At 32.8% G+C, this 24,780-nt stretch overlaps 3 protein-coding genes across 4 annotated transcripts; 2 read left to right on the forward strand and 1 right to left on the reverse strand.

Moving 5' to 3' along the window:
* Positions 1 to 5,610: 5,610 nt before the first annotated feature.
* Positions 5,611 to 7,086, forward strand: LOC129892689 (probable glutathione S-transferase parA). Its single transcript, XM_055968272.1, has 2 exons — positions 5,611 to 6,003; positions 6,730 to 7,086. The coding sequence occupies exons 1-2, from the start codon at positions 5,680 to 5,682 to the stop codon at positions 7,084 to 7,086; spliced, it is 681 nt and encodes a 226-aa protein (XP_055824247.1). The 5' UTR covers positions 5,611 to 5,679.
* Positions 7,087 to 7,834: 748 nt separating this feature from the next.
* Positions 7,835 to 8,484, forward strand: LOC129892611 (transcription factor MYB15-like). The gene has a single exon (XM_055968195.1). It carries the CDS (start codon positions 7,859 to 7,861, stop codon positions 8,360 to 8,362), a length of 504 nt encoding a protein of 167 aa, XP_055824170.1. The 5' UTR covers positions 7,835 to 7,858; the 3' UTR covers positions 8,363 to 8,484.
* A 2,199-nt stretch (positions 8,485 to 10,683) lies between these two features.
* On the reverse strand, positions 10,684 to 16,212 carry LOC129893277 (nucleobase-ascorbate transporter 1). 2 transcript variants are annotated; one of them, XM_055968784.1, is made up of 14 exons: positions 15,974 to 16,211; positions 14,851 to 14,948; positions 14,531 to 14,707; positions 14,039 to 14,139; positions 13,881 to 13,956; positions 13,294 to 13,353; positions 13,027 to 13,214; positions 12,845 to 12,941; positions 12,392 to 12,478; positions 12,093 to 12,151; positions 11,916 to 12,007; positions 11,669 to 11,746; positions 11,433 to 11,593; positions 10,684 to 11,288 (listed from the first exon to the last, which is right to left on the reverse strand). In XM_055968784.1, the coding sequence occupies exons 1-14, from the start codon at positions 16,053 to 16,055 to the stop codon at positions 11,076 to 11,078; spliced, it is 1,569 nt and encodes a 522-aa protein (XP_055824759.1). In that variant the 5' UTR covers positions 16,056 to 16,211; the 3' UTR covers positions 10,684 to 11,075. The 2 variants fall into 2 exon arrangements, with proteins under 2 accessions (XP_055824759.1, XP_055824760.1); XM_055968785.1 differs by lacking the exon at positions 10,684 to 11,288 and having other exon boundaries at positions 11,468 to 11,593; positions 11,673 to 11,746; positions 15,974 to 16,212.
* Positions 16,213 to 24,780: the final 8,568 nt, after the last annotated feature.

The raw sequence follows: 24,780 nt of genomic DNA on the forward strand, positions 1-24,780 counted from the left end.
CAAAGAAAATAATTTTAGATTTATATTAATCTTGCCGGAAAAAATGGAGGTTCGTTGAATTTTTTTATCCAATTTGATTTATATTTTTGTTTGTCATTATAACTCCATTTTTTCCTCTTTAGATGATATGGATAGCGTTGGGTGGGTGTTGGAGGAGAAGAAGATCTGGTGGGGAGGGGTTGGGGTTGCGGTTAGGGTGGGTGGGGTTGGAGAAGATGACGGTGGGGTGGGGGAGCAGTTGGGGTTGGGTGGGTAGGGTTGGAAAAGATGAAGATGGGGTGGGGGAGCAGTTGGGGTTGGGGTGGGTAGGGTTGGAAAAGATGAAGGTGGGTGTGTGGGGTTAATAGTTGTTAATTTTTTTAAAAAAAAATTTTATTATTTGGATAAAAAAAATGTCACGTGTCATTAAATTATTGGTCATTTTTTTCTATTCAAAAGTCATTATTTGATAATTATTTATTTAAAATGAGATAAAAGTATATAGTTTATTATTGTAGAAATATAAGTCGAAGATAGTGCGACAATGAAATGCGAAACTACCTTGAAACACAAGGACTATATCGTGTTTTTCATTATTATTATTATTTTATTCGTAAAAAAAAACTTATTTTAGTATAAAAAGGTTAGACTGAAATTTGGATTCTATTTTTTTGGTCCAATTTCTTTGTGGAGGAAAAGCAGTGGGGTCCTCTGCCCTTGCTTTTTCTCGAACGCCACAAGTGTTTTGCAATTTTGGAAAGTGCATATATGCATTAAATATATGCCACGTGTCTTTATTTAATTTGTTGTTTTTGACACGTCAGACAAGTGTATTACACACATTTAATATATTTTGGTGATTGTCAAAAAAGTGTCAAAATGACACATCGGAGCCTTACTTGAGTTGTCTAAAATGAACAAAGCGTAGTTGAAATGTCTAAGTAAAAGTTGGTGCCAACTTTAGGGGTCACCGATGGTTTCGCCTTTCCTAGCCTACAAAGTCCTGTCTACCATGTCCAATTGAGAATCAAATGGCAAATAAGGAAGCAATGGAGGAGGTTTTTGACCAAAAACAGCCTCAGGGGTCATGTAGATAGAAGAATGATAAGAAGTGTTGTACCACCATTCAGTAAGTGGTAACCATTAAGGCCAATCCTTGGGCTTGTCAAAGGTCATACACCTCAGATAAGACTCTAAACATCTAACTTCAGTTTATCCATCAGTTTGGGGTGGTAGGCAGTGGAGGTGTGCAATGAAACTTTCTGTAACTTGAACAAATCTTTCCAAAACTTGCTGATGAAGACTGGGTCTCTGTCTGAGACAATGGACTTAGGCATCCCATGGAGTTTAAAAACACCATCCATGAATGACTGAGCTACATCTAATGTAGTGTATGGATGTTGCAGAGGTAAAAAGTGAGCTGCCTTGTTGAATCTGTCTACCACTATATATATAACTTCTTTCCCTCTAGTCTTGGGAAGGCCTTCACTAACCATTGAGATGTCTTGCCATACTCTATCTGGAATTGGGAGGGGTTGCATCAAGCCAGGATATGCTACATTCTCCCCTTTACACTTTTGGCAAGTGTCACATTCCCTCACAAAAAAAATAAACCTCTTGTTTCATTCTTTTCCAATAGAATTCTTGCTTTAACCTGTGTAAGATTGCACTAATACAAGAGTAGGCACCTCCTACTGAGCTCTCATGAAAGTAAGCTATGAGTTGTCTTCTCAAATTAGAATCTGACCCCACCATCACTTTTTCTTTTCTACTTAGAATACCAAAATGGTATGAATAATAAGGTTTTGGGCTTCTATCTGATTATATGTTATGAATAAGCTGCTGCAAATGAGGGTCAGTGATCCATGAGCTCTTGACTTCCTCTTATATGTCAGATTGAACCCCTGAAATACTGTATAGGTGCACCAATTCTTATTTTCTTGAAAGGGCATCAACAGCTAAGTTTTCCTTCCCTTTCTTATATAAGATGGTGTAATCATAACCAAGTAATTTTACTAGCCATTTTTGTTGTCTAGGAGTTGTAATTCTTTGCTCCAACAGATACTTCAAGCTATGATGATTTGTTTTTATGCTGAAATGTCTTCCTAACAAATAGGGTCTCCATTTCTGGACAGCAGTAACTAGTGCCAATAGTTCTCTTTCATATACATACAATGTTTTATTCTTGTCAGATAACCCCTTACTGAAAAAAGCTATAGGTCTGTTGTCTTGGGCAAGAACAGCACCAATACCATTTCCAGATGCATCAGTATCAACTGTGAACTCCTTAGAGAAGTCGGGAAGGGCCAAAACAGGTGTTGTGGTCAAGGCTAGCTTCAATTTTTCAAATGTTGTAGTTGCCTCCTCAGTCCAATTAAAACTCCCCTTCTTAAGCAAGTCATGCAGAGGTATAGAAATGACACCATACCCTTGAATAAACCTCATATAATACCCTGTCAAACCAAGGAACCCTCTAAGACCTTTGATGTTCTTAGGCTGAGGCCAATCTTGGACACCTTCCACCTTAAGCCTATCCATGGCTACACCATTCTCAGAAATCACATGGCCTAAGTAGTTTACCCTTGTTACTCCAAAGTCACATTTACTCTTCTTCACAAAAAACACTTTATCCCTCAAAATATTAAAAGTCATCTCAAGATGAATGAGATGATCAGACCAACATGAACTATAAATTAGTATGTCATCAAAGAATATTAAAATGAACTTTCTGAGATGATCATGAAAAAATTTGTTCATTAGGCTCTGAAATGTGGAAGGGGCATTAGTCAAGCCAAAAGGCATGACTAGGAATTCATAGTGATCATGATGTGTCCTAAAAGTAGTTTTATGAATGTTAGGCTCAAACATCCTGATTTGGTGATATCCAGATCTTAGGTCCAGCTTAGAAAAATATCTTGCACCATGTAGTTCATCCAAGAGCTCTTCAATGATTGGTATTGGAAATTTGTCCTTGACTATACAATTATTCAGCTCCCTGTAATCTACACAAAGTCTCCATGATCTATCTTTCTTCTTCACCATAACAATTGGGGGAGAATAGGGTCTGATACTATCTCTAATGATCCCAGATGCAAACATTTCATTCACCATTTTTCTATCTCATTTTTCTGGACAGCAGGGTATCTGTATAATCGAATATTGATAGGGGAAGTGCCCTCATTGAGGGTGATGTCATGATCATGATCTCTTGAAGGAGGTAGCTCAGTATGTGTTTCAAATAAATCAGCATACTTGTCCAACACTTCATCCAACTCCGGTGTCTCTTTGACCCCTTCAACTTCACCTCTCATAGAACACAAACTTGCTCCTATTTTTGTTCTTCCTGGAAGAACATACCTACTGACATCATGCAAATTTCAGCAGGTTTAGCCAGGAGTTTATCCATCCTAGCAGGTGGAATCATCTTCCGAGGTGGTTGAATACCTCTAAGAGATATCTTCTTTCCATTAGTACTAAATTCCATTTTCAGCTTCTTGAAATTCCACATTATATCCCCCAGTGTGATTAACCATTGTATTCCTAGTACCATTTCACACCCTCCAATAGGTAGTATTAGCATGTAAGAACTGAAAGGCACTCCTGGCATCTTCTATTCTGCTTTCTTGCAAATGTAGTGACTCTGTACCTTATTTCCATTAGCAACTGAGACACTAAAATGAGCTATATCAAATAATACACAACCCAATTTCTTGGCAGTGTTAAGATCCAAGAAATTGTGAGTACTCCCAGTATCAATGAGGACCTGCACTGCCTTGCCCTTTATTGAGACTGTTATCCTCATGGTTCTAAAATCATGGATGTCACTCATAGCATGCATTGATACTCTAGGCATAATAGACCCATCTACATCTGTTTCTAACCCTTGAGCCATGATAGTCAGGAGCTCCACAGGATCTACTAAAGCAGTTTCAACTTCCTCCACTTCTCTTGGGTCTTCCTACTCTTCCACCTATGATACCAATGATACAATCCAGGGAGAACCACACCCTAAAAGCTAGTTATTAAGGTGGGAGAGCCCAAGGTTATATAACCCCACATCAGCTCCCCATTTAATTGATGTAGGACTTTTGGCATTAGGATTATAACAAACCACCATGCTCTGCATCCATCATCCTCGACGACTCCACTCTCAGCAACTTTCACTCTACCACAAGTAGGTAGCTCTTTCCCAGGCAGCACTTTTCGTGGCACGGTGGGTACGAAGGGTGATGACTGGCTCTGATACTAATGATGTGAACTCCTACAGTTCACAGTGCAATTATGGAAATAGATGAGTGTTCCTAAATGGTAAATTCACGAATTGCCCTTGAACAGTTCACTCGTGCTCCACAACTATGGAGGAATTTAGAGAAAAAAGAGAGAGAGAGAGTTGTATTGATTCTTCAAATCTCATAACTGATTACAATTGCTGCCAGATCTAGTTAATAAAGGAAATAGAATTGGGGGGAAAGTTAGTTATAACTGTTTTTGGGATCACCTGACCAGCATGTGCCTAACTAATTCTCTAACTAACTGGCCAGCTCATCATGTCCTTATAACTAGTCGACTAATCAATCAACTAATTCTACATTACAAAATAAGCAACAGGGAAATTAGACACATATCATAAAAACGTAATTGATGGTAACGTAGTACTTAAAAGAAACGGGCCCAATTAAACAAGTTAAGTTATGGGGTCAGCTATTAAGATGTTACTGATGATAACATTTTAGCTAAGGATGTCAGTCGGACTAGGTCGATTTAGGATCGAACCGGATCGAAAGTAGGCCGGTACGAACCAGCCCAAGACCTATGGGTCGTGCCGTGTCGGTACACCTTTAAGACCCGAAATCGACCGGGTTCAAAACTCAATCCAGTAATTGTAACGGTTTGAATTGGTACTATTTATGATTTTATAATACCGAGTTAATAGGCCCGGACCCATCCTTTTGTTAAGCCATCTGAGTATCATAATTAACATATAGATAAGCAACATATTCCTTCGACAATGAACATTCTAATGAGAGAGTAATCCCTACCTTAAATACTTTTTAAAAAACAAAATTTTTTATTGACATCCAAGCCCTATTCGGCTCGATATTGCCTGAAACCACCCGAATTACTTCAAACCCAATTACTGAAACAACACGAGTTTCTTCAAACCTAATATAATATTTAAATTGAAATTGTGAAATCATATATACTAATTTTAAAATTTTTCAAAAGAATGTATTATTTTTGTTAATTAGCATAAAAAGAGTACAGGTTAGTTTTTTCTAGTGGAAAGAATATTTTCCACATTGGCTTGCTGTGATTTTATTCTACTTTCTTGGTTAATAATAAGAACTTGTAGTGTCCAAAACCAAACTTTCCACTTCCTAAGATCTACGCAAACAATGATGATATCTAAATAAATGTTTCTATCAGTTTTAATTTATTTATCTTATTTTCATTTTGAGTAAAAGAATATTAATTATTTTTTGACAACTATTTAATTTTAATTTTTTCAAGTGACATGTTTAAGATCAAAAGAATATTTTGATATATTCTACATATTTTTAGTTTAACATAATTGTTAAATTCCGTATCAAATCAAAACCAGACAACCAAATTGAAATAGATGGAGTATATATCGCTACAAGTAGTAGTAGCATTATTGTGTGAAAAATTCACGAGCCAACTTAACTATTTATTCAAAAAATGGAAGGCACCAACAATGTGGTTCTACTTGATTTCTGGGCAAGCTCATTTGGGATGAGGCTAAGAATTGCATTATCCTTAAAAGAGATCCAATATGAAGAGAGGGAGGAAAACTTATTTGATAAAAGTCCTCTGCTTTTGGAGATGAACTTTGTTCACAAAAAAATCCCTGTTTTGATTCACAATGGCAAGCCCATTTGTGAGTCTCTTATCATTCTTGAGTACATTGATCAAGTTTGGCATGACAAATATCCTTTACTTTCTTCTGACCCTTATGATAGATTCCAAGCCAGATTCTGGGCTGACTATATAGATAGAAGGTCTGTTTGTCCGTTCATAGTCGTAGTATTGCTCCTGTAGTATCTTGTCCTTCAATTTCTGTTACTATATGTTGATTTGTATCTCGATTATCGTATTATATTGTTACTATCTATTATTTGTTGTACTTCAGTTACATCAGAAGTAGCCTCTCCACTTTTGAAGTAGAGGTAAGATCTGCATACTTTGTGAGACTACTGTCACGAACTTAGACTTCAACTAAGACCTCCGTGCGGCACTTGACAACTTACTCACGAATCTTTCACGATCTTGCAAGTTCAAGTAAGCCTTAAAGACTAGATCGCTAAGGGAATGCTAGATTGTAAGAAAGACAAGAGAGCTTTTATGAAGAAGGCTTTTATATTGCTTTGGAAGAATGCTTGATTGCTTGATGGTTTGCTACAAATGAATGCCCCTTTTATTTATACTACTCCTAAGGGGCTCAAGTGTAAATAAAAATTGCTATACAAGTCCCTCCATATTTACAAAGAAGTCCCTCTCTAGAATTCTCTACACACTCTAGAGAATTCCAAGTCTTCCAAGACTTTTCTACAAACTTCTATAAGGATCTAGAGTCTTCCACTAACCTCTTCAAGACTTTAGATTCTTCTACCTTCTTCAAGATCAAGTGGCGGGTCATAACACTACGCTAAGTATGTTATTGTTGTTGTTGATGATGAAGACAATTTATCTTTTACTTGCTGATTCCTTCATTACTTATGGATGTTGCAGATATATAGCATAGGAAGAAGAGTTTGGAGTGGTAAAGGTGAAGATCAAGAGGAAGCAAAGAAGGAATTCATAGAAATCTTGAAGACATTGGAAGGAGAACTTGGAGACAAAACATACTTTGGTGGTGATGACAATTTGGGTTTTGTGGATGTGGCTTTGGTTCCTTTCACTAGTTGGTTTTATTCATACGAGACTTGTGCAAATTTCAGTATAGAAGCAGAGTGTCCAAAACTGGTGGCATGGGCTAAAAGATGCATGCAAATTGAGAATGTCTCAAACTCACTTCCTCATCATCATAAAATCTATGCTTATGTCTTTGAACTCAAGCACAAATTTGGCCTAGCCAGCCTAGCCTAGTTACTAAAATCAATTAATCATGGAATCTTAGTAGCTCAGTTGGTTGACTATTTAAATTTTTACTTTGTTCGTGAGGTTTGATTCCATTCCTCGCCTTGTAATTCCTTCCTTCGTTTCCCTTTCCATTATCCTCATTTTTTTTTAAAACACCAATTAGTCACAAAATCACTCTTTATAGCTATTTGTTATCGTTCATCGCTACTCTGCATTTAAAGTTTTTGTTTGCTTCGCTGTAATGAAAATTCATAGTCTACCCAACTTGCTTGAAATTGAAACGTAATCGTTATTGCAAATTCTAATATACAATAAGTATCTTTAAGAATAATAAGCTCTTGAGCATTACTAAACTTGAAAATTGTGTCTTAATTATTATTTTTTTATATTTTTTTTTTTTACTTTTGATACAAACATTACTAAACAACAGAGAAGACACTTATATTTAGAAGAATTATAGTATTCAGCAAGTCATTTATTTCTTTAGGAGTATGTTGTTAAAAACAAATATCTTAATATAGCATACGCTGGAATGAATTTAGTGTGTACTATGGTGCATGTGAGCTCATGATCTTTTTACGAAAATAGATATTATTATGTACATATTTTCTTAAATTGATCTAATATTACATAATTTAACAATAAAAATATGATAGTCATGCTGTGCACAATAATTTAACCTTCTTGGGTGACATAAAACAATATAATTTATACTGTTGATTAAATTTTTTATTAATTGTCATTTTACCAAAGATAGCTAGTTTCATACTAATTTTGAATGGTTTACAGGTGGTCTGCAATTGCTGTTCACTTGCCAGGAAGATCAGACAATGAGATAAAGAATCATTGGCATACTTCACTTAAGAAGCGTGCTAATTATGCTACAAACTCAAGTGACAAATCAAGCAACAAATGCAACAATAAGATGAATAGAAGAAAGAGTAATGTGGAAAATAAAAATGCAAGTGCTAGTATGAATACTTTACATGAAAATACAGTACTTGAAAGTTCAGAATGGTCACTAAAAGAGTCATCGCCAAGTGAAGAAGAACTCTCCTCTTATCAACTGGAATATAATGTTTTTCAAGAAGAATTAGCTTTGGAAGAAATTACAAGTGAAAGATTTTGGACAGAACCATTTGAAGTTGAAAGTTACAATAGTACTACTAGAATTGATTTTCTAGCTCCATCAGTTGATAATTATGGACTAATGTGTCCACCTTCACCTTTTATAGGTCATGAATTTCTTTCATCCTTTGATCTAGATGATTATAATTGGTAAAAAAATAATAATGTTGATTTATCTCAAAGGAGATGATGACATAGAATGTAATGTCATATTTAAGACGTTTAATACTTCCCCATTTCATATTAAATGAATTTGTGAGGCAATGCACACATATTTCCTCTATTGCCTTTTGTAAAATCATAAATATAACTTTACAAGTAGTGTGATTTGTCTCCTAGAAAATATAAAACTTCAATAAATGAAATGACAAATATGAAAAAAGTTTTAAACATATATCTTCAACTTTGAACAATTTAATTATTTTAAATAATGAAAAATCTCTCAAAAATTCAATTAATATGAAATAGAGGGAGCATATAACACCCTGTGTAAAATATTCCTTTATATATTCCACGCAAAACAACAAAAATGAATTTTATGAGTTTTTCTCATTTTTCCAATGAGAACAAAAGTGCTTTCTTATTTCGCTGTCTATTTATCTTACAGCATCTTTCACCCGTTTTTGGCAAGCTAAAAATAGCAAGAAAGAAAAAGAAAAATAAAGTAATATTGAATAGTAACGTAAGTTATTTTTTATAGATTAAAATAATAGTTGTTCTCCGTAAGTATTTATGAAATCTTGACAAAGCTCAAATTATCTCTAATATTAACAAATTTTGTTTTCAGTAATCGAATTATATATACAATTTTATATTTTATTGTTTCTGAATTCTTTCTTTATTTGAATTAGATAAAGCCAAATATTTTTATTTAAAAAGTCATTATTTAATGGTCTTCAATTATTAATTTTTCAAAATAATAACAAATCGAACTAGTTCATTTAGCACTGTTTTAATTTTTTTCATGCATGTAATTTGGGCTCAATCATATATATATAATTGAAACACATTAAAAAATCAATTAAAATTTTAGGCGCATGCATCTGAATGCATAATCAAAAACAAATAAAGCAAATTCTTATGACTGTAATAATTACTTCACAAACGTGTGAGTAGTTGCGGAGAAGGTCAGTCAACTTATAGGTTTGTGTCAAATCTGTGATGTGATTAAGGAAGAAGTTACAAGACAAGTAGTTAATATAATTACTTGTAAGAATACGCACATAAATTTTAGTAACGTATATATACCGATAAATTACAAGTTATGTTGAGATTATTTATTTACTATTATTTTTATTGATTATTTATTTATTGTGTTAAAAATAATATGCATTATATAATTTATAAGAAAAAGTTGTTTGTTTTCTAAAAATATCATCCACCTTATTTATTAGGAAAAGAATTGATAGACCTTAAAGATATTTCATCATTTTTATGGTTTTATCCCGAAATAACCAATCATGATATTATTATTCTTCCACTCTTTGACAGGAGTAATTAGGTATTAATTACTAATCCTGATATAACTTTTTTCAAGATTAGTAATCAAAAAAGGAACAAAATACGCTACTAGAAATAAGAAATTAGTGACGGACATAATTTTATAGCTAAACAATAAAAATTCTATGTTTTGAGGTACGGATTATAAGAAAATTCAATTAACTAGAAACTATTTAGCGATGGATTAGCTAGAGATTACCCACAAATTTCATAACTAATTTCATATTTCCTAGTAATATACAAATACTAAGTTTATAACTAGAAATTATATATAGTTATCCAGCATACAGAACATGAAAACGCCATAAAAAGTCTTTTTCAAAATCTAGCATGAACGATATTATGATGATATATGAGAGCAATAGAGAAAAACTCATAATTAATATGAAGGGAAAAATATGTTTATAATATAGTTCAAAAAAGAGTCGTCTCATTTCTGAACTCTGTTAACGTAAGTTAACTAACAATAATGTAGGTAACGTGATAAGATCCGTGTTATTGATATGTCAATTTCATTTTATAATGTAAGCTTATACAGAATGTCAAGCGTCACACTTGTGACGTACGCACATTTTCATTTTATCACAGCACCGGCCACTGAACCTTCTATGAACACAAAATGTGAAAACTTTAATTTGGTATTCTTTGCATCAATAGTTGGTTGAGTTTAATAAATAAAGTATATAGCTCTATATGTGATCAAGTTGATATTATTAAGAGTTTAACAACCGAGGTTAATATCTCCTTCATATATGTAACTTTTGTTTATTGAAATTGACAAAAAATGGCACAAAATAGGGGCAAAAGTCATGTTCAACCTTTCAAGTTCCAAAAGTCTTTCTCCAATCAAGCAAGATTCGAGGCTCGTCCAAATAAGCTCTAAATTACCCTTCATTTCGAAGAAAGTCTCTCATTAATTACATATAATAATCATTGTTGCAATAGATCCCTCAACATAACATACTCAAAAGCAAAGAGAACGAGAACTTTTTTTTTCTTTATTCATCAAAGTGCAAAATAGTTACACAACATTGATCAGTAAGCTCTATAGATTCCTACTTGAGACCTTGCTAGCTAGCCAATAAAAAAGGTGGTGCACAAAGTATCCCACATTCACACTGACCTATTGAACATCAGACTATTGAATGTGAGATCAATAGGTCAAACAGAGACAACTTTACTGTTGCACCAAAGCTTCCTTTCTAACCTTGCTAGCGAATGCCCACAAAAAATCGAAGAAATTCAGGTTACAAAAATTAGCTTGTGATCATGAGTCTGTAAATAAAATGATGCCGGAAGACCCATTCTGAGACTTTTATCTATCATGTTAACTTAATTGCAAAAGATAAGTAGGCTTTTCACCCTTGCTACGTAGGAGGAAAGAACCGGTTGAGGTTGAATGGCAACGTGTAGAACTCTTCATTTCTGTTGTCACCTCTGAAAGTTCTGAACTTCACCCACCAAGGCATGCCCCGGTCTTTCTTTGCTTTCTCCACATCCAGTGTGTTATCGAGAAACACAGCAACTATTAGCCCCACCATTGGAGGCGACGTGAATATGGTGTTGACAAATGCATTGAACTGCAAAGAAAAATGCCAACATTTCAGACAAGTTTTACAATAATATACCCAGTGCAATCCCAACAAGTGGGGTCTGCGGAAGGTAGATTTGACGCAGACCTTACCTATATAATTGAAGATACGAGTGGTTTAAATAGTACTCACCCATCCAGCGTTGGTTTGAACAAGACCGTGACGAGCTGGATACCAATATTCGTTGAAAAATTGTGGAATTGATATCCCAAGGAAAAGTGATAGTCCTGTTATTATGAGATTCCTCATACAATTCAAATTTGTGAATTGAAGAAATGACAAGCCGACGGAGCCTGCAGAAGAGAAACCAGCCTTACTATCCGAAGAAAATCACAAATAAGTTATGTTATCTGAAAATAATAGCATACCTACAAGTCCAAACAGAACACAATATAGTGCAGCGTATATCGGGAAAGGTATCGATGCAAAAACAGCCCCAAACTTCCCTGCATACAGCAAACAGTTTTTTTTTTTAAGTGCAGTCTAAAACATCTCAGAAACTGGTTGCTGATTCCATATTTCTGAAATTGAACATCAAATACTAGAAAAATAGCAAGGGAATAAATAAAAAATATTCGGAAAAAATATAACTTGATAGAGTGTGAATGTGCTAACCTAGCATAGAAAAGAATATCATGAAACCAGCAGAAATTTGAACAACTCTTCGACTTCCAACTCGAGTCAATCCAAGAAGTCCGACGTTTTCTCTGAAATGAATTGCCATGGTTACTTCTTACCTACAAATCATCCCAAACTACAGAGAGGACTATATTGTGATGCCTGAATTCTTACACAGAAACAGTGGAACCAGTGCATGTTCCAAAAAGTCCATCAAGCAAAATGCCTATTCCCTGCAAAATGATAATTAGAACAATAATATTTTTTTTAGAAATGAACTTGGTCAATTAAACCCCTAGTAACGGTATAAGAGGAACTTAAAAGAGAATCTGCTTTTACAGTTACGAAATTATTGGAGACAAAATATTAGTATCAATTAGAAACTTCCTAGAAAACTTGTCTAATTCTCCTCAATTAGAAAGAGCAAGGCCGAAGCACACAAGAATTAAGAAGTAGGAATTAAGAGAAGCTACCTGCCATCCAATGCCACGGCTTAGTACATAGGCAGGAGGTGGAGTAGCAATTGCCAGACGAGATGCCGCCATATAAGCTCCGGTTGACTGCACATGGTTAGAGTCAGAAAATACTGTTTTCCCAATGGCAGTAAAAATGTATCTTCGTCAAGTGCAAATAATTACCAAGACAAAAGCAATTGTATTGCAATGATCTCACACATTTCAACTTTAGAGGCATTCATTACAATTTGCATTGAAAAGATTAGAAAATACAAAAGGAGTTCAGAACATCCAATCTAAGGAAAGCTTCAAAGAAAAACACGAAGCACAGAAAGACAACTTTAACTAAATACTGATGGTTGATCAGTTATGCCTCAATCCAATAACAGTTTGTAAAATATCCTCGTCAACTGAATCATTTCTGTTCAATTTGCTAAATGAATGAAGAAAAGAAGCAAGGTGGTTAAGTACCTCAACCATTGAAACAAGAACTGCAGACATCATGGCAAAAGAATGCCCTGCTGCAAAAGTAGGAGGACCCCACTGCAGGGGATATGGGAACTTGAACCTGAAATTATATTGCAAACGGAAGTTTAGAACCATTGGGGTACATCAATATTGTATTTTAAAAGAACAACAAGCACTAAACACACCATGGAGCAGTAGAAATGAGATTTGCTCTATCAGTGCGGCAATTATGTTGAGTTAAAGCATGTTTGTCATGGTACGCCCCACTAGCCGTCAGAATAATGGAATATATCCAGATAATGGAAACACAAATCAAAACAGGGAATCGCTCGAAAATTGGGAAATCCCTCATTGGTTTAACATTCTTTAGATACTGCAAAAACACAAGTGTTACTTGAGTGAACTTGAGAGTACGAGTGAGAAATGTTCCAACATTTTAAAGCACCACTTACTTGTGAAAAGCCAATGACCAACAATAGCATTGGAAGCCCAATTTCAGTGCAATTCCCTAGCTGCAAATATGAGAAAACAAATCAATAAAAGAGGGAAAAGATGATTCAGCTCACTGCTTGTTTTATGAGGAACTAGAGATAATAATTCGAGGGTCATATAAATCCAACAATCTAAATCCGGAGAAGGAAAATAAAAATTATACTTGAGACTTCACGACAGCAGATTAATTTTTCTAGAAATAATTTGTATACAAATTGTATAGAGGTCAAGTAGACTCGAAGCAAATCTTAAACCAGACAAATCAGCTTATTAAATCTTTTGGATAGACAGACGTTAGCATGGCATAATAAGAAAATAACAGCAGTAAATAACCTATAAAAAGTTGAAAAACCCATTGCCATATTGAATTCAGGATATTTTGCTCCAGTACAGGAAAAATAAACAGAAGCCTTATAGAAGTTCAAAAAGCATCAAACCAAGTTCCAACAATGGTGAGAAAGATTTAACAAATTTAGACAAGATATAAGCAAATCATAAAATTCAAGACAAGTTGCTTCTTAGCATAATAGTGGCAACAAATACTTACTGCAGGAAAACCTCGCTGAAATAGGCCGAAACCAACTAATCCCACAACAGGTGCCATCCCAAGGGGACTGAAGAATCTGTATACAAACAGCAAGCCAGTCAAGAATATGGCCATGTACTTATTCTGCCTTACTGAGCAATAAAATATTAGTACCATACCGTGAGAAAAGCCCCCAAACTTGGCTGTATCCCAAAATAATTTGAATGCTAGCTGCAACAATTAAAGCTCCTTGAATAGCTCGCATTGTATGTACAAATCTCTGCAATACAGTTAAATCCTTAAACATCTAAATATATCCCAATTGATCGAAAAAGAACTAAAGTAAAGATCAATATATCTTAATTGATCACGTTTATAAAACAAACACACCCTAGGCTGTACATAATTTAATTAATGATGCCATAAGGATTGTTTTCAGATCAATCACTTGAAAAAATATAAAAATAAAGTATAATTTGTGTGCAATGTACAGGAAGAAGAAACATATACAAGCTCACTTGCTGAATTTGCCAGTAGATATCAGTCCCAAAAACAAAAAGGACCAACATGTTATAGTAGCATTTTACAGACTACAAATATTTTAGCTCGAACGAGTTTGTTGATCATTGGAACAAATCTGATTGAGAAATGACTGAGTTTGGAACACTTACTACATGTGGCTCGCTAATTCGTTGAAGATGTGAGTCGCTAATTATATAGACTATTGGAATGACATATGCAAAGGAACCTCCAACAACAGCGGGTAACCGAGTTCCAAACAGTGCTTGGAGAAGAGTATTTATTCCAGCCACAAAGAGTAGCGTTTGTATAACCTTTGCCTTGTCCCCCTGGATAGAGAAATGACAGATCTTTTTGATGAGTAAATGAGCTTGAGATTTCACTGTTTTATGCTAATACGAAGATATCAGTGCTTTCCTTATTGCACATGGACTGTGATACATATGATAAGATAACTAGAGAATCAGCTTACATCTGATCCACCCATTAAGGGTACAAGCGCTGAGGGGATCATCACACTTGTGCCAAGCACTAATATGTAATTTTGAAAGGCTAACAAGATGGTTTCAGCTGCAGATAAGACAAAGTTGCCTTAGTAAATACACAAAAGTGATAGTGATGACGCTTCACACTGATGTAGTCTAATGATTAGCTCGACAGGACAGTTAGAAACAATAATATGTAACAACTAATACTACTACTACTATGCCTCAATCCAAGCAATTTGGGGGTGGGACTGTTCAAAAAGAAACGAAAAGAACAGATCCCCCAACCTATAAAAGATTTTGAACTTCTCTAACTAATAGTTTCCCCGAGTAAAACACACAATAATTGAGTAATCAGAAAAGTCACAATGTTAAATAGCTCTAATGTGTCAGCAGTCTTCCAGAAACAAATTGTTAAGAGATTAACTGAGCAAAGGTTTCATCAGGCATTAGATCTCCAAATACTTGTTAAAACATTCTTGAATTGGACTGCATTATAACAAGCCTTACACTGCAATACCAAGCAAAAAAAAAAAAAAAATCTTTTGTTCATTTGGAAATTACCTGAAATGGGTATTAATTAAAGAAAAAAAGAAGCCTTACTGTGGCATGGTTATGAAATGCTAGGAAAGTGAACTCCTTCTGTCAACCCCAAAAGCTCAAGATTGAGCAAGATAGCAGTAAAAGTCAAAGTTACAATCTTTAATACAAAAAAAAAAATTATCAAAAGCCCAAGATTAAGCAAGATAGCATTCATAAACAGGACTTAAATGTCAAAGTTACAATCTTTACAACAAAAAATATATATATATATCATTTTGAACCATCAAACAATTAGTAAAGACAGATAAAAGTATCACCTTTAATGACACACAAAACACAGAACCCCAAAGAAATGTTTCAAAAGTTGCCAACTTTCAAAATGTTAAACTTTCTCTCATCAATTCTAAATGACCCCCTGAGCCCACTAAGGAGAGAGAAGATGGAAATAAACAAAAACAAGAATGTCCCCAGCATTGATTTTCACATTCCAAACAAAACTCAAAATCAATGAAGACACAAACTGCAAGTTTTGAGCAAACATGAAGTAAAAAGAGAGAGAAAATATACCCCATGGAGGATTGGAGTCTATGCAGTACTCAAGGTCTTGAAGTTGTTCCATTGGAGGATGGGAAATGTCAGCCATTGTCATTTGAGTCTCTTCTTTCCCCCTCACAGAATCAAAACAAAGAATATAACATAAAGAAGAAAGAATATTAACACACACTCAAAACTCCTAAAAAAGAAAATAAAATAAAAAAGAGAGAATATTTGTGAAGGAGAGAAAGAAAGCAGAGAACTAAGAACAAAGTAAAGCACAAGCCAGCAGCAATAGCACTAACACTGTAACCCCCCAACCCCACAAGTTGAAAAGAGAAAAATACATTAAAAAATGACTAAGAAGAATTTAAAGAATTTACAAAGGAATAAATGTTCCTCACTAAATTATTTAAAAAATATACTCAGATTATTAGGGAACATTTGACCATGAAAATTGTGCAAAAATAGTTTTTAATTTTTAAAGTGTAAAATAACATTTCAAAATTGGATTGGATTTGTCTGAAAATATATTTAAATCTTCAAAGTTCAATTTTTTTAAAAAAAATAATCCATGGCCAAACGTGTTGGTATATTTTTACTAACCTGAAACCTGAGGGGGGAAAAAAAAGAAGAGCTTTTTTAGTCTATTTTTTTTTGAAAGTTGCTCAACAAAAAAGGGCCTGATTATTAGATGTATTACAGAAATGCCATTGTTGTTGTTGGGTCCCACAAGAGTCAAAACTGAAAAAATGGAATGGTAAATTTCATGTTTCATCTTCTTCTGTGTGTCTTTAATTTTTGAATTTTAAATGTGAAATTCTGTTAGAGAAAACTATTCATGCAATTTCCTAAGTTATTAGGACTCTCTTATTAAGGTAGTACATTATTGATTACTTAATGCAAATTTAAGTACGTAGGTTTACTTCATGTGACATGGATTTTGGTTTCAAAAATGTTGACATAAATATTAATTTCAACCGTTCGATTTACCTTTTATGATACCAATACATGTTGAATGTGATTTAGAATTTTATTTTCATTAAGATATCGTCATATAACATAAGATAAAAGATATAGTAAGTAATATTTGATTTTTTGTTTTCCAAGATCCAAAAGAATCAGTATTGACCAAAAATATGAAATGTATTATATTGTCATTTTGAAACGAAAAATAAAGAGTAATTTGCATCATTTATTTTTTCCTATTACATTGTAAATGGGAAAACAGAGAGGAATGAAAATAGTAAGAAACTTTAGCCAAAAAAAAGCAGTAAGAATTGAATACACATGTATTACATGAATAACTCAAATAACAACAATAACAATAGCATATTCAGTGAAATCCCACAAGTGGATTTGAGGAGGATAGAATGTACGCAAACCTTACTACTACATTATGGAGCTAAAGAGGTTGTTTCTGAAAGACCCTTTAGGATCAATCGAGCTAAAATTTTCATTAAGAAATATCAAAATATATTAAACTTTAAAAAAATATAAAAAATTATCTTAATTTTTTTTGAATAATTCCTGTAGCTAAATGGCTCATGACTTCTTAATTACTGTTGATTGTTTTGATGAAAAAAAGTCATATGTCTTGCACATAACCCATCGATCAGTATTTTGAAGGCTCAAAGCCTCAAACCCATTCATTATATATAATCTTTCTACACATTTTAGATGAATTAAGCAAAATCAACTCTAATTAGGGGATTAGAATCAATAAATCTCATCAAGTACACTAGTAAGTGGAAAATTAATTATTTAGCAGATAGGTATTGGAAGGACAAAAACTTTTTTTGTGGGAAACAAAGAAGGCAAAGGATATAGTAAAAGAATACAAAAATGGTGGGGAAGTTATAAAGTTATAATGATAATCTATATTAGTAAGTATTCATTAAGGTATCTTATATGCTTTTTCATCTTTGAGAAAATGGAAAATCATTAATCTAACTTCTTGGTTTCTGTGCGTAGAATTAGATAAGAAGTTGTTTGCACATAATAAATTTTAAAATGTCTTTCAACTTGTGTAATCAAGTATTAGATGACTACACTTTCAGTTACTGAAATATTATATTAGTAGAAAATGAAAGGTAATTCTTGGGTATGCTAAGTTATTTCCATTATAATTATCTTAATTAGTGGTTTTTATTTATTTTTTAAACTTATGAAAATCAGTCGTGGGGTGCATGCATGAGTATAATATGGGAAAAACAAAAATATAAAAATACTTTCTTCTAAGCTTTTACAAATAAAACTCATGAAAGTACCAGTCAGTCTCATCTCCAACATTATACTATTGATATAAGCTACTAACTTTAATACCCAATTTTAGTCCTCACTCCTCTGTATTAATTTATTTTTCTCACTTTTTTGTAGTTCGTTTTGTCACGATTCGATTCCGAGTGTGATGGCACCTGTTCTTTTTTATCGGACAAGTCAGCCTAAAACACAACATTTTGATAAAAATAAAGCGAAAACAATCTAAATACATAAATAATAGTCAAAAGTGGAAGACTTTCACTTAATACCCTCCAAAGATTGGTTGTCACACGTACAAGCCGCTAAAGAAAGTAAAACTGAAATGAAAGTACAAATCTCAATATGTCTTCAACTCTCAAATAGAGTAAAGCATAAAAATACAGAAAGTACGAGAGTTCGCTGGATATAAATGGCTACCTCTCTCAACTCCCAGAAGCCTCAAATGATCAAGAAAAGAGACGGTGATCAAAGTCTAGGCCCGAAACCTACACAAGTATAGAAGCAAAGGTGAGTACCAAACAACGCGGTACCCAACAAGCTAACTAGAAAAACTAAGTAAATCTAAAAGAATACACGAACTCTGTTTCCAACCCAACCGAACCTTCAGACTACAACTTGCACAGAAATCAGCCGGATCTAACAGTTCATACTATACAGTTCAATAAGGTTCAGATCACAGCTCAATATCACAGATATATCGTACAAATACTCAAAATGTCACAAATAGGCATCAAATTGTCAACACAGATATGCAGAATATGTATATGCACACTCAATGATCATGCATGTGTGCAATTGCCGGCAAAGACCTCGGTACAATAAGCTCCGACCAGAAATGACCTCGGCCACATAATCTCTGACTAGAAATGACCTCGGTCTCATAATATCTGACAGAAAATGACCTCGATCTCATAATCTTTGATCGAAAATGACCTCGCTCTCATAATCTCTGATCGAAAATGACCCCGATCTTATAATCTCGCCGAAAATGACCTCGGTCTCACAATCATATACCTCTCATCACAGTGTTTCAGAACCAATGCAACAGCATGTTCACACAAGTAATGAGGAATAATCAATTCAGACAAAACGTAATCACAATTAGACTATCAAGTATTTCATCAAGTACACATAGATATCTAGATTACGGCATGCAAGTTTCAATACTCAACAATCTCATACATAGTATTTTATTAACCCCATCGTTTCATTTTAGATTAGTTCATATCACAATTAAACCCAACCTCATCCCCATTACGCCCCAACACATATACAACGGGATATTCAGGAATTCTAAGAGATTCACGGAGTTTTAAGAGTCCACTTGCCTTAGCCAAGATGCGATCAATCAATCCACGTGTGTCTTGCCCTTCTGATTATACTCTGAATCTCCATAATCTATACAAATATTGATTCACAATCATAAACTAACTCCAACGCTACTAAGAATGTAAAATTCGGCGAAAAAGGGGTCAAAGGCTTAAAACTCGACTTCACAAAATAGGGGTTTAAATTCGAAAATTTTTGGATGAAATTGTTCCTCTTAGTCTTAGGAACTCAATATCAAAAACCTAGTCCTAATCAAGTAACAATCAATGATTTAAGATTTTTCTCAACTTCTTGAAAAAGGGTCATTTTCACCCATACAAATTCCAAAATACTGTTAGAATCATCAATTAATCAATGGAAAATGATGAAGTATGGTCAAAATAACTTACCCAATGAAATCCCACAAAAACTCCTTCTTTAAATCGCTGACCAAGCTCCAAAGTTCAAAAATAGAGAAAATAGTTTAAACCCCGACCAAAACCTCTCTCAGATGTCGCTTAAGCGACAGGGGTTCGCTTAAGGGACCATCGCTTTTGCGGGATTTGGGTTGCTTTTGCGACCCCCGCCCCTTCGCTAAAGCGACTACTTCGGTCGCTTTTGCGACCCTTCACAAAACTCAGACCTTCGCTTTTGCGACAGGGTGTTCACTTAAGCAAATGTCGCTTTTGCGACACCCCCTTCGCTTAAGCAAAGATAAGGCAACAAAATCAGCAACTTTCACTAAGTCTCAAAGTCTCCGAATTGACTTTCGGGATTCGTTCGGAATCCCGTATAGACAAACCATATATGTATCCCTACTAAAATTGACATTACGTACTCAACGGAACCATTAGAATTCGATTTCAAGGTCTCCTTGACCCAAAAATCAAAAAATCGCAACTAATCCAATATTATGCTTCAAAAGACCAAAACGCCCTCGAGGCTTTCGAAAAATACACAGGAACTCTCCCTAGGCCTAAAATCACCCTCCAAACCAACGGAGTCGTCAGAATTCAATTCCGAGCATCCGATCCTCAAATGTTGACCAAAGTGAAACCTATGGCCAAAAACTCAACTATTTCCGACTCAACCCCTCAAATCCACGATATGACCCCACCCCAAATGCGATTCCTTCAACTCTCCTAGACCAATTTCAACGTTCCGAAACTGATGAAATCTATAGAATTTCATTTCGAGACTCGAAACTCCGAATGACCTCAAATACCACTTTTGAGTGTAACTAAATCTCTAAAACTCAAAGTTTACTAAAAATCTCAACTTTTTAAAAAACTACGGAACCGACATCAGATATCAATTAAATATGACTCGTGGAAACTATCGGGAGAGGTAAAATAGTTTTTTTATGAAAAATTTCAAAAATGACCTTTAGGGTCATTATACGTTTAAAAAGAATGTCTTTTTTTTGCAACTCTTTAATTAATTCTAACTTTCCACCTGACATGTTTGAAATCACAAAATTAAAGAGCATTTTGGTATATTTACATATCTTTAGTTAATGACCATAAAATTCAAAAGTCTTTTTTATTTTTTTTAAATTACGTATTAAATCAAAATCAAATAAATAAATTAGAATGAAGAGACAATATATGATTTTTCAAGTATAGAAAAGATTACATATTCAAATTGAGATATATATTATCTTGAAGGCAGAAAGCTGCATACCCCACCAGAATCAAAGTTGAGATATCATTCAGCTGAAAAATCAAACTGTTTTGTACAAAAAAAATTAACACCATCATAACCTTAAACCGGACACTACTCTACAATTTAGGACATGACACTTTTTTGCTTTTGGTCCACCAAATTTGATTCTCTTCATTTCTCTTCACAAAAGTTGAAAATCATTTCCCTTCTAATTATATATTAGAGGATCATTCTACACAAATATTTTCCCAAACAAGTTTTTTTATACTGTAAGCTTGCATACATTTTTCGGGCGTTTCGCCTTAAATTCTCAAATATTCTTGGTAAGTTATTTTTGAGTGAAGTTTTGGTAAAATTTCATCATGCGTTTGGCCATAAATTTTTAAAAAAATATTTGACTGTTTCAAAAATATTATTTTGTACCTGTAAGTTTTAAAAATTATTAAAAATATTCATAAGTTTGTATTATAATTTTATAATGAACATGTTTCGTTAAAAAAAATTATAACATAATTGATAACGATCAGCAACAACAAAAATAACAATATGTGCAAGAACAATACATTAATCGTATTAAAAATAAATTGTTCTTTTTTTCTCAATCTTGTCACTCAAACTATTCTTTTCTGGAGAAAGTAGATAGAGATGTTATTTAATGGTGTTGGTTGGCCACGTTAATGGAGTAAGTTGGTAGAAAAATATTAGAACTTGGCCCAAGTTCTATTTTTTTTCTAGAACTTAGGAAATCGGGATGTTTGCCAAATATTTTTATCAAGTAATGACAAATTACATGGCCAAACATTAGTTCTCAAGTTTTTTTTAAGTTTATCCCAAAAACTATTTGGGCCAAACAGCACCGAATCATTTTGGTCAATTACCCCAAAAAATAAAAAGGGAAAAGAACACTTATACCCCCCAAAAGTAAAATATTTACCCTTAAATATCCTATTACTTTCATTTTTTTTTAATTTTAAATTCGCACGCTGATATCATGCTGACGCAGACTCTCACCCTTTTTTTTCCCTCTATGATACTATCACAGTATATATAAATATACTCTGACGATATCAAAGAGTAACTGAGCAGTGTCTTCATTAAAGGACTATTTTTTCCTCCTTGATACCATCAAAGTATAATATACTCTGCTGGTATCAAAGAGTAATTGAGCAGTGTTTTCATTGAAGTTTGTTTTAGTTCTTTGATGAGATTACTCAATTATCCATGATACCATTACGGTATATCATATACTGTCATAGTATTATTGATGTATTTTTTCAATATTTTAATTTAAAAACAGTTAAAAATGAGTCATAATTTAGATACAATTTTTTTTTAAAATGCAAATAGAGAATTTTTTTTATAAAAATACTAATTTAGAATTTAACAAATAAAATCTTTCATAATTTTCTCTTAATTATTTCTTACTTATTTTTTTTAAAAAAAATCTAATTTTATATGATACCAATAGTATATCTATGTTCAAGAGCTATATTTTGAGAGGTAGGTAAAGGATAATAAAAGATGAGACATTAATGTTAATTGATCATGTAATTTACTGCAAATTTCAGTTTGTAGTTGTTGGAGATTTAATGAGATGTATCCAAAGTACTATACTGCTCCTGTTTGCTCCTTGTCATCATTGTATACTTGTACTCATCTATTTCAATTTATATAATACAGATTCTTTTCTAATATACCAAAAAAATTACTCTCTCTGTTTTATTTTATATGACATTTTTTATTTTTAATTTATCTCAAAAAAATGTCATCGTACTAAAATTAGAAATAACTTAATTTTAAAATCTCTTTTTTATTCTTAATGAAATGATTTTACAAACATAAAAATATTCGAGCATTGTTTTAGACTATAGATTTTAAATTTTTTTTCTAAACACTGTATCAAGTCAAATGATACCATATAAAATGACACGAAGGGAAATATCATTTTTTATTAAATAAAATAATTTTAATTTTATTTTTTTAATTTATCCTCAATAAGATGATTTATAGACACATTAACATCATCACTTATTTAAATCATAAATTTGTATAATTTTTTTTCCTTAAATTGTGTCTAGTTAAATGCTGTTTAATATATCCCTCTTAAAATCGTTACGACATTCGACTATCTCAAATCAGGCTAATGAAGACATTTGATAAGCAGTTCAATTAAAGCTATAGCAGAACATTAAATAAGAAATATGTACCAACTAAGCAACTAATACAGTGAAGCACAAATAATAGACAAGTACGGTTCAACTATGTTGTCACGAAATATATACTATCTTAAAAACATAAACTATTTCACTTAAATTTTAAATTACTATTCTCAACTTAAAACACTCAATTTAGTATATTTTATATTATATTAAATACAAACACCTTTTCACATTGGAGAATTGTGACTTTTTAGAAGGGTTATGACTTTTACGATGAGTCGTGACTTTTTTGAAGAGTTATAATTTTTCTGATATGGCATAATAAATACTTATTCATGGCTATAAAATAGAGGAATTTCCTAACATTTTTAAACTATAATTTTTTTTAAGTTTTCTATTCTTCTTTTTCTTAAAACATCCAATTTAATATATCTTCTATATTTTATATTTTATTTATATTATACTCCATCTATTTCATATTAACTGAATTTCTAGAGCTTTTTTCATTATTCAAAATAATTGAATAAGAGAAATATTTGAATCTTTCCATGTTTACACTTTGCATTAATGAAGTTTTATAATTTTCTAGGAGTTAAACTACATTACTTAAAGTTATACTCCAATAAAAGACTATTTATATTTATGATTTCACATTTAATTATCTTTATGAGGTTGATTAAACAAAAAGGTTAATAGAGGAAAATATGGTTCAAGTTTTGTATTTGAATGTTTGTTTTAATATGTGTGCATTACCTTAGAAATTCAGTTAATATGGAATAGAGAGAGTATTATATTATATTAAAAACAAATATTTTTTCACATTGAAGAGTTGTGACTTTTCCAAAGAGTTTTGACTTTTACGATGAATTGTGACCATTTCGAAAGGTTGTGATTTTTTTTGATAAGACATAATAAACACATGTCCATACTACCTTTTGTTGGTTATAAATAGAGGGGTTTCATCACATTTCTAAACTATGAATTTTCTAAGCTAAGTGGAATTTGAACACCCCGTATCTTAAATGTTAAATTACTACAATACTCCCAACTAAAAACACTCAATTTAGTATATCTTATATATTTTATATTTATTTATTTATATTTATATTATATTAAAATCAGGAACTCCAACAATATAACAATAACTTAGCAATGAATTATAAGGAAGGGAGGAGAAGGTATATTTAACCGGTGTAATCAAGAGATTTTAAGAGTGCCCTTTTTATTCTTATATATCACAATTAATTTTAAAATAAGAAAAAGGATAAATGTAACTAGAGGCAATAGAGAGTTATCACATCACTTTATTTATAACTAGCTTTGTATTATAAATAGATATAGTATTTACGAATATTAATTTCACGACTTTCAATAAGCACACAATTAGTAATTAATCATAATAAAATTTACATCCATTATTCAATGAAACTTATATTTTATTATTTC

This window comes from Solanum dulcamara, chromosome 6, assembly GCF_947179165.1.
Source record: "Solanum dulcamara chromosome 6, daSolDulc1.2, whole genome shotgun sequence".
NCBI classification, from domain to species: Eukaryota; Viridiplantae; Streptophyta; class Magnoliopsida; order Solanales; family Solanaceae; genus Solanum; species Solanum dulcamara.

Excerpts from the sequence above, each read along its gene's own strand:
- LOC129892689 (XM_055968272.1), top strand. The coding sequence starts at position 5,680 with ATGGAAGGCACCAACAATGTGGTTCTACTTGATTTCTGGGCAAGCTCA. Across the intron at positions 6,004-6,729 it reads ACTATATAGATAGAAGGTCT|ATATATAGCATAGGAAGAAG; the intron begins GTTTGTCCGTTC and ends TGGATGTTGCAG.
- LOC129892611 (XM_055968195.1), top strand. The coding sequence starts at position 7,859 with ATGGTTTACAGGTGGTCTGCAATTGCTGTTCACTTGCCAGGAAGATCA.
- LOC129893277 (XM_055968784.1), bottom strand. The coding sequence starts at position 16,055 with ATGACAATGGCTGACATTTCCCATCCTCCAATGGAACAACTTCAAGAC. Across the intron at positions 14,949-15,973 it reads AGACTCCAATCCTCCATGGG|CTGAAACCATCTTGTTAGCC; the intron begins GTATATTTTCTC and ends TCTTATCTGCAG. Across the intron at positions 12,152-12,391 it reads GCCGTGGCATTGGATGGCAG|GGAATAGGCATTTTGCTTGA; the intron begins GTAGCTTCTCTT and ends ATCATTTTGCAG.